Source organism: Anomalospiza imberbis, chromosome 6 (assembly GCF_031753505.1).
Source record: "Anomalospiza imberbis isolate Cuckoo-Finch-1a 21T00152 chromosome 6, ASM3175350v1, whole genome shotgun sequence".
In the NCBI taxonomy this organism is placed as follows: Eukaryota; Metazoa; Chordata; class Aves; order Passeriformes; family Viduidae; genus Anomalospiza; species Anomalospiza imberbis.
In genome coordinates, this window is record NC_089686.1 from 54,059,644 (window position 1) to 54,073,296 (window position 13,653).

A 13,653-nucleotide genomic window follows, 5' to 3' on the forward strand; every position below is an offset into this window, starting at 1 on the left:
TTGACTCTTTTAGATGTGGATAACAATGCAAACAGATGGTGTGGTCAAAGGGTCTTTAACATGAACTGTGTTCAGGAGAACAGGGAATTTAGCTTCAAAATAAATCAGTTCCCCTGCTTGTTATGGTGCAGATGAATAATATCAGGGCTGCTGGTTTCTTCTGTTATGAGTTATTCCCTTTTGTATCTTACACATGTTATTCTCACTTCGTTTAAGGATTAGTGTAAGACAATGACAAGGTTTATTCAGCTGTTGTCCACCTTCCTAGAAATTATGATTCCTAACCAAGAGCAGGGAGAGGACAACCTTTCATAGCTTTTTCTCTTGTCTTTTGGTTTTTTTCCAAGTTACACATCATGTCACCTTACCTGCAGCAGCTAGATAGTAATTGACTTTTTGTTTAGTAATAGCCAGCTTTAATTAATTGTAATTTGACAAAAGCTGTGTAAATACCTCTGTGCAAAGGAACAAGGCATTCAGGCAAACAGAAAAAGGGAAAAGGAACACTTGAGTGACTAAGAGTGTTATCTCACACAAGGCAGGGACAAACCTTTTGTTGGTAGCTGAGTCAAAAACACGTGGAGACCTCAATGGCAGCTGAGGACAACACTGGATGAAACCTCAGGTGCAGATAAAGACATTCCTGTAAGGAGCCTGAACTCGGAGTGACCCATGGGGATGAGCAGCACAAGCTGCACACACAAAGCCTGACTCCAGCTGGAGGAGGCAGTATGAGCGGACCATAAGTTTTACAAAGGATGTTTCTGTGTAGAGGGAAGGTAAATTGGGACAGGTTAGTAACAGACACTCCGCCAGCCAAGAAGGGATGCAAGGCTTCACTGTGCTTTTATTTATTATTAAAATAACAGATGGTTCTGTAAGGACTTAAGCATCTTTAAACCATTAATCTCAAAACTAGGATATCATGGCAGCTCTAAAATTAAAATTTCAGACAGAAATCCTAAAACTCCCTTACTTTAGGGCACTGTGAGTCCAGCAGTAGGGATAACCCATATAAGCAAGGCAGTGCAAAGGCAGCTCCTGCTCCTGTTGGCATTAGAGAGGATCCTGCCTTCTCCATGAGGATCTCCTATCCACAGCATGTCTCACCCAGGCCATGTGCTGTGTGGGTTTATGGGTTTGCAGGGAATTTGCTCAAAGTTATGGTGTTTTCTTCAAAAGCTGAGACCACTCACAACACAGGGGTAATACTGGGTAAGAACAGGCCAATATAGAAGCAAGTGGGTAAGGAATTTACTTAAAAAGAAGCCCCATTTTCTATACTTCCGTTCTTTTTCTTGATGTTTGTTTCAAGTTGACTTGAACACTGTTCCCAAGGGTCTTGGGTTTTTTTCCTCTGGCGAATGTAGAGCTGCTTTTTCTGAAGTATTGTTTGTTTTCCCTGAAGGTTTTCTTCTGACTCTGATTGCTTTTAAATGTCACTCTGCTGCTTGCGGCTGCTGGTAGGTGGTCTGAGCTGAATGGTTACCATTAGCTGGCTTATACCTATACTCATTTTCTGTGTCAGATCCTGACCTAGTAACCTTCTTCTTCAAATGCCAAAGGTGAGATTTAGTCTGAAATTACCTGGTTGTCTAGGCAGAATTGCTACTAGTCAGAACAAGAAATAATATTGGGAACTGAACTTTGACAGCACTTTAATACACCATATCTATTGGCAGACAGTTTCATCTGAGCCTTAGGCTCACCTTGAAACTGGACATGGTTTTTTGCCAAACACACTGTTGTCATTGCAAGTGTCCACAGTTTTTATAATTTTTATGTGTTGCAGTTTGCTTTATGACTTCATTTTGAGGCCATTTTGGTTTTTAGTCATCATCTCAGACAATTCATTTTAGCAAACTAATATTCCTAGTAAATACTGTGAAGACAATGAGGAGTTCTAAAATGGTGAAAATAAACATTTTAACTCATGCATAAACTCGTGATTCACTGATAGTGTTACTTACATTTTCATTTGCCTGTAAGCTTAAGCTGGTTGCACAAAAAATTCTTCAGCCTTATCACACACATATGATTTGGGACTAATACCTTGCCAACATTATTATCTTCACACACACAGGATAATGCTCCAATTCAGAGTGCATCTGAATAATGAAGGTGGTGATTGCTGCAAACAATTTCATGCAGGCAATGTGCATGTAATGAAAGGTATGTTATCACTTGAAATCTAGTCAGGTAAGGATTAAAAATAGGCTTAAGTACTATTTGATGTCTATTTTTCAAATGCTTTTATCTACTTTACTATGGTATGAAGGACTAATAGTAGAGGACACTGAGAACATAGAAATTGTGGTCCACAGTGCTTACTCCAAAGCCACTTGAAACAGCAGGAGCCTTTGCATAGTAGACAAAGCAGAAAAATAATTCCTATTTTTTCCTTCAAACACTGATTTACAGGAACAGAAATGTTATTTCACATACAAATCCTTTTTGTTTTCCCGTAGTTGGACTATTTATAAAGTTTATTAAGTATATTATTAAAATAACACAATCTTTGTTCTTTTTCTCTTACCAGGTCTCAAAACATTCTAAAAGCTGAAGCCTCAATATTGAAGTGATCCAGGTAGAACCCAACTGTGGAGAGGAGAGGAGAGGAGAGGAGAGGAGAGGAGAGGAGAGGAGAGGAGAGGAGAGGAGAGGAGAGGAGAGGAGAGGAGAGGAGAGGAGAGGAGAGGAGAGGAGAGGAGAGGAGAGGAGAGGAGAGGAGAGGAGAGGAGAGGAGAGGAGAGGAGAGGAGAGGAGAGGAGAGGAGAGGAGAGGAGAGGAGAGGAGCTCAGTGTCTGTAGACTTCACTCTGTGATCAACCTGTCAACGGGGGCTTTGGAATAAAAATAACAGGATTGTTTTCTCTTGGAATGAAGACAGGCTGAGGGATTTGGGACTGCTCATCCTGGAGAAAAAAAGGCTCTGGGGAGACCTTAGAGCCCCTTGCAGTACTTAAAAGGCCTACAAGGGAGATGGAGAGTGACTTTGGGCAAGGGCATGGAGTGACAAGGGGGAATGGCCTTAAGCTGGAGGAAGGTGGGTTTAGGTTAGATATAAGAAATAAATTCTTTGCTGAGAGGGTGATAAGGGACTGGCATGGGTTGCCCAGAGAGGTTATGGACTCCCTACCCCTGGAGGTGTTCAAGACCAGGCTGGACAGGGCTTGGAGCAGCCTGGGATAGTGGAAAGTGTCCCTGCCCATGGCAGCGGGTTGGAACTGGATCATCTTTAAGGTTCCTTCTGACCCAAACCATTGTGTTTCTATGATTCTCTACCCTGAGAGGCTGCCATGGCTCTGAAGCTCTAGGCTTCAGTCTTGCAAATATAATAATTGAATTGCAGACCAGTTAAAATTACTGAGACAGACAAACTGTGGGCTGCTAAATACGCAGCAATGAAGCCAGGAACAGCCCTGCTCATTTCTGTGGACAACCACATCCATTTCCCTTGCTTTCCTACAGCAACAAGATGTGCTGATCCCACACATATCCAACACCCAGATTCATCTCATGTTGCTTGAGACATCCGAGCACAGCTCCCACGGCAAGAGTCCAGCTGCCCTGGGCTCCCTTGGAGCCAATGGGAACAGACAGGCACCTGGAGCAGGTGATTCATGGACCACACCAAAGGTCTGAATCACTCTTCCCATGGAGTGGCTCTCTCACTCCACTGATTACAGAGGCAAGCCAGGGTAAATGGGTTCATGCTGTAGGTGGTCAGCCGGGTGGAATGTATCCAGACCTGCTCTAGTTAGGCAGGAGCTGCATTATCACAGCTGGTTCTGAATCCTTCAATTTCTTCTTCCAATATTATTCACAGCTACATCACACGAATATGGCCTTCCCGAAAAATATTATCTTTTAAAAAACGTTTAACGAAATAATGTGCAACTTTATTGCCCTGAACTTGCAACTGAACACACTTTTAGCTCGATACCTTTCATTATAGCTATAAACTATCTGAAGACGTGCTGAAATCAGTCTACACTGAGGGAATGTACCGTGTTTGAATTAGATATTAGGGGTATATTTCATTTCTCATTGAAATAAATGATACTTGGCTTTAGAAATTCTTTCTAACTCAAGGGGATTTCTGCTGCTGTAAATCCATACAGAAAAGACAGCAGGTGCAATAATTCTGAACTGCAAATTGCACAACTGAAGCTGAAACTAAGCTGAAAGCCTTTTCGAGCTCAGCAGGTTTGTACTTGAGTGAGAATGTGTGGTTTTGGTTGCAGGGGTGACAGCTAAATCTGGAAAACATTTACAGTCTTGCATAGGTATGAGTCCCACTAAAATAAATTGTGTAAGTTCATCTGGTCTTTTAAGAGTCCTCTCCAGGTCTCCAGTTGCTTTGTAGGGACTTTTCCTCCTAAGACCAATTCAAAAACCCTCTTCAGTTTCAGAGCAGCCAATTCCCATTTGATTTACACCTGCCTGAATCCGGCACAGATCCGTGCAGACCCACATGATACAAATAAGATGTCGATGTAAAGGACTGTGCTGTGTTGAGGTTTGTAGAAGTCATGGCTTCCATCGCCCAAGGGCTGACACATTTACTGGTGCACTTAGCTTTATACATGGGCTTAACCATTAATTACTTCTATCCTCTTCTCCACAGGCCACCTTCCAGCCTCTTCCCTCTCATTCCTTCTCCCTCAGGCAAAGTGTCTCCTCTGTCTAGCAACCTCTGGAGACTTTTTTTAATGGCAACAGAATGGTCCAGGTCACGTCTATCTACTGACAAAAGGATAATCAGTGCTCCTGGCAAAAATCCTGTTCTTGCATCTATTCATTTCAGTATGAAATGCCTGAAATGTGTTCAAAATTCACTTTGCTGCTAAGTCATTAAGTCATCTGTAAAGGACAAGCAGTAAATAAGATACCATCAGCTCGACTCGGGAGGGAAAAAAAAACTGCCTAGGCGATCTTGGACTATTTTCAGCAGAGGTTTTGTGCTAGCGTGGGGTGGCTCTGAGGAAATTTCGGCATAATTGAAGCGTGAAGCCCCCAGCGGGCAGAGCAAGCGGCGGGCAGCAGGTGTTTGTCCTCAGAGCCCGCGGGCAGGGCAGCTCCGGCCCGACCCCGCTCCTCACCCCTGCACGGGCTGGCAGGAAGAGCTGGCTGCTTTGCTGAGCTTGGATAAACATTAGGATCTAATTCATCATGTGACAGGAAAGGAAACCTTCCCCTTCCCCCCCACCCCCCCTTTTTTTTTTTTTTTTTTAACAGCCTTTGTTTGAATTTCAGCGTGTGGTTTTTGAGGTGCAAAGAGTGGAGAAAGATTTAACCTGGGTTTCTGGACTGGTTACTTTGCTGTCAGCTGATGTATGTGGAGCTCTTTCCACGAGTGTTACATCTCACTAAATGACATGGACAGGGAGCCAGACCTCTTGCTGAAGTTACAAAAGAGACATCACACTCATTTAATTAAAAAGATCTGAGCTGCTGGTGCTCTTCATATTGGATGGTATATCCTGGGTTACATGCCCAGGATAAAAAAAAAAAAAAAAGAAACTGTTTTCCTTGTACTACAAAGTAAATAGGACTGAGAAATATTTTGGTATTTGCAGAGCCTGGGAGTTTTGACTTTATCATTCCATGTGTATTTCGCGCAGCACAGAGCATTATGCAAAGATCTGGTAATTCAATTTTTTTCTCTAGAATTCCAAGTCCTGGCCTTCCCCACTGATCTGGTCCCAGCTTTGGTGGACTGCACATGGGAGTAGCAATTGGCTTTAAAGTCAGGCCTTTAAAATATTTTTGGGGCACCTCAGAAACTCTGCTGTATCCACAGTCTGGGCTCTGTGTGGCATTCACAGAGCCTGGTGCCTACGGAAGGTATTTGCAGTATGCCACATGGGAGGCATATTCCTTAGCTAGGATATTCTTGATGTAGGTTCCCTCCTGGACTAAGCCATCCTTTTGGGCATGAATAAATACCTGGCTCTTTACAGTGCCTCCTTCTCATGTAGCAGACATTTACATGCTGTGGGAACTCTGTTCCCACCTGAGGCTGAAACCCATTTCTCAAGAAAGTGCCTAACCACTGGCATTTCCACCCTCCTCTGAAACTTGTGTACAGAGTGATTTGAAGGTGACAGAGATAAAGGTGACAACTCTGAGGCTGAGGAGGGTCTGCAGCTAAAACCTCCTGCCTCTTAGATGGGAAACCCAACCACGGATGTGAAGAGCTGAGCAAGCTGAATGCGAGTGTCTGTGCCTTGTTAACAAACTGGGTGAAGTGAAAATTAATATACAGAGTTCATCCATTTTTATTCTCAATTCAGGATTGTGTCCTAGGTTCTTTGCTTTCATAATGAAGTAGGATTACAGAATGGTAGAAATCTTCACTTTTTGGTTTTAAGCACTCAAGGACAAAACACAACTTAGTTTCAAAAGAAAAGCACACGTTCTAAGGCAACCCAGACTGAGAGAAAATGTTATTCCATGTTTTAGGATCTACATGAATACCGAGGTTCATTAATTTATTCCACATGACCTGGCTCTGAGATCAGTTAATCTGACTGGATATATTGCAGTGTCCAGTTTGAGAGAGATTGTCAACTCTGTGCCCGTTACAGTCTTTAACCTTTTGCCCTTTCATCCACAAAGTCTCCATTTGACTCGCATGTTAAACAAAAATCAAATCAGGCCAAATCAGTCTTTCTATTAACATTATTAATTTTCATTTTTTATGTGTGATGACCTGAAGTGGAATGGTGTTTGTTCACACAGCCATGAACTCCACTTTATTTTCCAGCCTTGTTTTGGTATTGCTGGAGCAGGATATTTTGAAGATGCTGCCTTGGCAGCTGCTTAGCCTGAAGTCTTCTTCATCCACTGAAAATCTGGATCAAAGCTTATAAATAAAAACATTTACCTATGTACAGGTTAATTCATAACTATTCATTTTGGAATCTTTTTGCTACTCTTCCTACATTGAAAAGTCAGACCTCAGTTATTCAGACATTCAGCGTTAAATCTGTGCTGATCTATATTTGGCAGAATTCATTATTTGAACGTTCCTCATCATATTTGGCTTTTTCCTCAAAGTTCCAGTTCCAAGAGTCATGGGATTACATTAGAAACTTCAGGAGGAAAAACAAAAAAGTAATCCAGACCTCACGGCTGTACAGAGAAAACTTAAAAAATGTGACTTGAATTCAGTCTAAAGGCTCAAATACCAAAGGGAAAGAGCACAGTGTAGTAAACGTGTAAAGAATTTTGTATGTGGAAAAGGAAGATTGACTCATTAGTGATCCTTTCTATCCAGTGCTAGGTGTCAAGATGTTGTGTTCACAAATAAATCCACATAATCCAGCCACAAATCTGCACAACCTTCTGTGCAGGGACTGCTGCTTTTTGGCATGACTTGCCTCTGTCTGCCTAATGGGCCCTTGATGCCTTTTAGAGCTTTCCACTGTAAAAGGAACAATAGGGTTCAAAATGCAAATACTTCATTCACGGTGGTAGCACAAATGCAAAGAGAGGAAAGAGAGTTTTCTAAGCTTTGCCTGGCAGGCTTCAACTTTCAACTCATGGGCACGGTGAAGGCTCCAGGAAGAGAGTAAAAGCTATAGAAATGCAAGTGGAAAAAACATTTCTGTGCTGTTTTGGAAAAATAATAGTCAACATAGCCAAACCCAGTTTCCTGTGGAGAACAGACTATGTCAGAGAAGTTGCCCCTCACTGTGCTGAGGACCTGGCAGCTCCCCTCCCCAGACTCACAGAATGGATTCGCTTGGAAAAGACCTCTGGGGTCATTGAGTCCAGTCTATGACCAAACACCATGGAGTCAACGGGGACATGGCAGTGAGTGCCACATCCAGTCTTTCCTTACACACCTCCAGGGATGGCGACTCCAGCACTGGCCTGGGAACTCATTCCAACGTCTGATCACCCTTTCTGCGAAGAAAGTCTTCCTAATGCCCATCCTGGCACAAGACTGTGTCCTCTTGTCCTGTCACTTGTCTGGGAAAAGAGACTAACTTGGCCACAACCTCCTCTCAGGGCACTGTATGGAGTGATAATATCCCCTGCTCTTGTCCAGGCTGAGCCCCCCAGCTCCCTCAGCCTCTCCTGGTGCCTCAGACCCTTCCCCAGCTCCATTCCCTCCTCTGGACTCGCTCCAGCCCCTCACTGGCCTTTCGAATCGAGGTGCCCGGAGCAGGTCCCAGCCTCTGGGCCCGCTGGGGCAGCCGGGGCCGGGCGAGCCGCTGCGATCCCGCCCGCGCCCCGCCGGACCCTGCCGCCACACGCAGGCGCCGGCACGGGCTGCGACTGCGGGGCCACTCCAGCCCTGCCCTGTTCCCAGTTCTCAGCGAGCACGCCTCCCGCCCCGGGGCTCCACTGCGGCTTTCCCGTCCTTTCCCCCGCGGCGGGCAGCGTGGGCGGCGGCGGTATCGCTCACAGGGCAGGCAGCGCCGAGCGGGTCTCGAACCCGGGTCCCCGGCGGCGGGGAGCAGGGCAGGAGCGGCCGCGCCGCCCCGCGCGGTGCATTGTGGGCGCCGCACTGATTTATGCGGGGCCGCGGAGCGCGCCGGGAGCGGCGGGAGGAGGCGGCGGCGAGCGGGGCCGGGACCGGGACCGGCGGGGCCGTGGCGGCGATCGCGGCTCTCCGGGCGCGCAGCGCTTCTGCCGCCCCCTGAGGCCGTGGCGGCGCCGCCGGCCGGCCGGCACCACCCACCTGGCCTCAGCCGACCCCGCGCCGGCCACCACGGACGTGGAGGCGGCGGCGGGCGGAGCCGGGCCCGGCCCGAGGGGACCGTCCCGGCGCGGCGGAGCCCCCGCCGCTCGGTAGGGGCCGGAGCGAGGGCGGGCTCGCCGGGGCCTCCGCGGCCGGGCTCGCTGCGCGGGGCCCGGGCCGGCCGCGCTCCCGGCGCCGCTGGGGCCTCCGGCGAGGAGCGGGCGAGGCGAGGAGGGAGGCCCGGCCCGGTGCTCCCCGAGACGGGCGGGGGCAGCGGCGGAGCCCGGCATCCTCCGCCCGCAGCTTTGTTAGCCGGGCCCTCCGCGGGGAAGGGGAGCGGCGGGACCGGGCCGGTGCCCCCGGAGCTGCCGGGTACTTTCTTTGCCCGCTCTCGGTTGCGGAGCATCGTCTGCGGGACTGGTGCTGAGGAAACAACAGGTCTCGCTCCCTGCTCGCCTTCCAAAGCGACGCCAGCGCCTTGCTGTTGGGATTATAAATGTTTGAACTAAGACGCAGGGAACTGGAAGGAGAGCTTCCCGTTGGAATTAATCGAAGAGAAAAGAAGGGAGGCTTTTCCAAATCCTCTACAAGAAAGCTCGTGCTGTTTTCCCCTGCTGTCCGTACTCTGTTTAGTAATGCGATTGTGACCTGAGTGGAATTTATGAGCGATGAACTCTTGAAGCTTGTTGCATCTCTGCGTCGGACTACATCTTTTCTTTTTTTGTCAGCACATGATTCCTCCATCCCAGCTGTTGCAGGACCTATGGGCCAGTAATAGAGGGATGGGAAGCTGAGACAGTTTATTTTCACATTCTTCTGTGCTGGGGACTTGGCGAGTTAGCTGAAGTTGCTGCTTTTTACTGGATCTGCTCTTTCCTCGCCAGGTTTATTATTTTTCTTTTCATGTGTTGCAATTAAACAGTCATTGGACTGAAGCTGGATGGATGCTTTGCAATCCAAAGGGGTTTGGGGGATAACAGAAAACTGCTAAAACAGAGAAGACCTGGTGCTGCAGGAAACCTGGGGCCTGTTTTCCAAGCCTTTTCGTTTTATTGAGCAAGGTAAATAATGTAGTGGTGAAAATTCAGGGCTTATTGTAATCATGCATGAAAATGTTACAAAGCACTTCAGGTTGTTTCAAGTCTTTCAAAGCATTGAGAGGACCCACAGTAAGACTCAGAATGAATTGTTCTTTTAAAATTTCCAGATGTGAGTGTGAAATTTAAGGCTGAGAACAAAGTTTGTGGTACCTGAGAGGTTTCGGGAGCTATTTTTCCTGATTTTTCCTCAAGTTCTTGTAGGTTTGTGCTTTTGAGAGAGATTGCCTGAAGAACTTTTGTGTTGGTTCAGTGATTATATGAGTGGGATTTTTCCATGGTTTTTAAAGCCTTAATGCCTTAGCTCTGGCAAGGATCTGTTAGGGTCTCTCAAAGGTGCTCCCAGTTGTGTGCTCACTTCCAGTAGTGCAGTGCTCCTATTTGCGTTGTTAACTGTATTCATCCTCTACCTTTAATTATTTTTGCTTACCTTTACTTTTGCTGTCCGCGTTGACAGCTGCTACTACTTCATAATGAATTTTTTGCTTTTTATCTTCCTTTACATGTGTTTATCTCCCGAATCGGACTGTTTGGATTTACCACTCATTTACCATATATTACTTTCACCACCATAAAACTTCTACAGCCAACACAAGCTCAAAGTACTGTTGTACGTTTGAAGCAGTGGAAGAAGCAGATAATGTTTCCCATAATGTGCAGTGTAATCATTTGGTGGGTGAAGTGTATAATTTTTGGTGTCAGGCTGCATGCCTTATCTTTTTTTTTTTAAAAGATCTCGGCAGCAGTTTACTCCTCACAAAAACATAAATCAGTTAAAACGAAGTCAGTTTGAGACGTAGCTGCAAAAATCTGGTTTTGCAAGAAGTCACAAGATTCTCATTATGAAGCAAAGCCTTGATTAAGTTGACTGTGTACCTTTTCTCCACTCTTAATGAAATAGTGGCAAACACCAAGGTGTTGGCAGCCTTTGCTGATGCTATCGTGGGGAGAGCTAAGTGGGTATTACGGGCAGCACTCAAAGTTCCTGTTTAGATTTGTTTGACCGAGATTTCTGGCCTTTGTTGTGTCTCGTTTTGTTTCAAGATGATGTGTGAGGTGATGCCAACCATCAGTGAGGCCGAGATTCCCACCGGGGGAAATGGAGGCCACGGTTCAGGTTCCCCGTTGCAGTCAGATGCTGATTCCCACTTTGAGCAGTTAATGGTGTCCATGCTGGAAGAGAGGGATCGCCTGCTGGAAACGCTCCGAGAAACTCAGGAGACGCTCGCGCTCACGCAGGGCAAGCTGCACGAGGTTGGCCATGAGAGGGATTCCTTGCAGAGGCAGCTCAATACTGCACTTCCACAGGTATGGACGTTTGGGAAGGCAAAGGCTTTTTCAATGGTTTTTGTGTTCTTTGTGGTGTGCTGTTGGCTTTTTGTATGTTTGGTTTACTGAAGAGTCAGGTTGTCTTAGGGGAAGATGAATCTATCCTGGTGGATCTTTTGGTGCTTGCTCACTTTGAGAAAGATGCAAAAGTAAGGAAAGCAGGGAAGAGCAGTCCTTTCCCTCCAGTCTGCTTTCCCAGTTTCTGAAATTTCCTTGGCTTAGCATAAACGTGGAATGGTATCTACATCCTTTTGTTTAATAGAACTTGATGGACTTTTTTCTGCAACTAGTACTTTTAAAATGCTATCTCTTAATTGCCTGATTCATTCATGTACTTAAGAATTAATACCTGGTCTAGTGGGAGGTGTCCCTGCCCATAGCAGGGGTTTGGAAGTGGATGGTCTTTAAGGTTCCTCCCAATCCCATTCTGGGATTCTGTGAATTGCATACAGACCATTCTGACTCTATTAAAGACTTTGATTTAAAACCTTGAAGTCTGCTGCCTTGTGAATGCATGCTGAGTTGTCATGGCAATATAGAAGTCTGAGTGTGTTGTTTAACCTGTTTAGTTACTTTTGAAAAGTTTGGATTTGGTTTTCTGAGGGTTTTTTTTTTTTTTTTGGTCCTGCTAGGAGCTCCTAAGTAGTGCCTTGTGGAGAATGCACGTGGCCTGCAGTGGTAGGTTTGTTACGTAAGGAGCATTGTTAGGAAAGGTGATTGGTGTCTGCAGAACTCTTTGGGTTTTATCCATTCGAGTTAAAAATAATACAGCTGGACTTTGAACATGTTTAGAAGCATTTGGTTGTAGGCAAAGCAGGGGCTGCTTTGAGGTGTTGGTTAACTGTTGACAGCCTTGTGCTTTCTGGCGTTTTGGTTGTTGTCCCAAGCGTGGCACAATGATGCTGTGACTTTTACAAATGTTCCCATATCCTTAAGTATTGTAGTTACTGTTTATACCCTTTCAGACAGTGGTGTTAAACCCTTCCGTTTCACTGCTCTCATTATAATGTAATCACTGTATGACTCTTGGTATGGTAATTGGTGCTGGTAATTACTGATGGATGGAAATGAAAATGTTACATGTGTTAATCTAGTTCTGTTACAACGATGAAAATCAGAAAGGAGAAGTTTCCAACCTTTGCTGCTGCCCGTGTTAAATCATGTGCTGCAGGCAAACATCATTCTTTGTTTTTTTGTTGTAATAACTGTAGCTTCTCCTCATCCTCTGTGCCAGGTCTGCTACATTAATGGAGGCTATTAACCACTTGCATGACCTGCAGACTGTTAGACCTGAGTTTGTGGCTGAGCAGAATCATCTCAGCTCTCAACTCTGCTGTTCCCCTTTTGCCTTTTCAGTTCTCAGCTTTCCTTCCTAAATCTAGTAGGCTACTTGCATGTAACCATCACTTTCTAAACATTTCTGGAAAATTAATAAACAGTTCCCCTTTTCAAGAATACCATAATTGCATGGTTTCATGTGAAATCTGTTGGAAAAGCAAGTCAGTTGAGGGAGAAATTTTACTGCATTTTTATGTGAACATACAGCATTGTATGGATTTTTGTAGATTACTGTTGGAAAATACTCTTTTCATTCTCTGGAACATATGCTTTTGTCCCCAGTGATGCTTAGCTCAAATGATTGTGGTGCTTTCAAAAATCAGAAATATTTTCATTACTCTTGCTACATCAGAAGTAACTTCTGTATTGGGCAGTTTTTGTTGTTGTTATGGTAGAGTCAGTTACTTCATGGGTGCAAATTTTTGATGAGGTGAAACAATTTAAAAAAAAATTCTAATATGTGTTCTCTTTCAAAACTTTATAGTGACTAATATTTGAAACTATTCAAACTTTTTTGTTAATTATTTCAAGCTGAGCATTCTTTTGAACTACTGCCTCAAATGACCTGCTGTTTAGCTGTGGATTTCCAGGAGGGTAAAGTCTTTAAATTTAATAAAATAATAGCTGTCTTACATTTTTTTTCAGCAAAGAATGGATAGTAGTGTAAATTCAATTTTTATCATAGTAGTTGTTTTCAATTTCGTGGACCTGCAAGGTCAATTTAAGTAATTGTACAAAGACCTGTGTAATTTCATTAATTGTTAAATCACTCTGTAACCAAAGTATCATTTCTTTCTCAGACTTGGCTTGTAACAAGTCTTTGTAGTTGATTTTAGACTACTTTATCTTAACAGGTATTGAATTGAATTGTTTCTATGTGTACTTTTCCTGTTTTAGATCTCTAGCTGAACCAGCCAATTTTAGGCTGTTCTGATGACTGATGGGAAGTCCTGGTCTAAAAGCAGGAATGCCAGATTGATTTCTTCTATACCAAAATGCCTCTTCTGGTTTTGCTATGAAGGCAGTCAGTTTCTGATGGCGTCCTTGTACTTAATTCCTTACATTCACTGAGTTTTATGTGTATAAAAAAGCTCACACTGATATATAAAATACACCATATATATATTTCAAAAGTAACTAACAGTGTATATGATCAATTTCAAAATGGCAGTATTTTCAAAATCAGAATTTG

General features: G+C 44.7%; 1 protein-coding gene across 16 annotated transcripts in view; it reads left to right on the top strand.

The window, feature by feature from the left end:
* Positions 1–9,076: 9,076 nt before the first annotated feature.
* Positions 9,077–13,653, top strand: part of PPFIA1 (PTPRF interacting protein alpha 1) — a 53,061-nt gene continuing 48,484 nt past the window's right edge. For 3 of the 16 annotated variants that reach the window (XM_068194236.1, XM_068194235.1, XM_068194242.1), the window contains exons 1-2: positions 9,083–9,758; positions 10,839–11,102. In XM_068194236.1, coding sequence (XP_068050337.1) covers positions 10,839–11,102 — 264 coding nt within the window. In that variant the 5' untranslated portion in view covers positions 9,083–9,758. Of the gene's footprint in view, positions 9,759–10,838; positions 11,103–13,653 lie in introns of all 16 variants that reach the window. The other 13 variants (XM_068194227.1, XM_068194230.1, XM_068194231.1 and 10 more) reach the window with 10 other exon arrangements.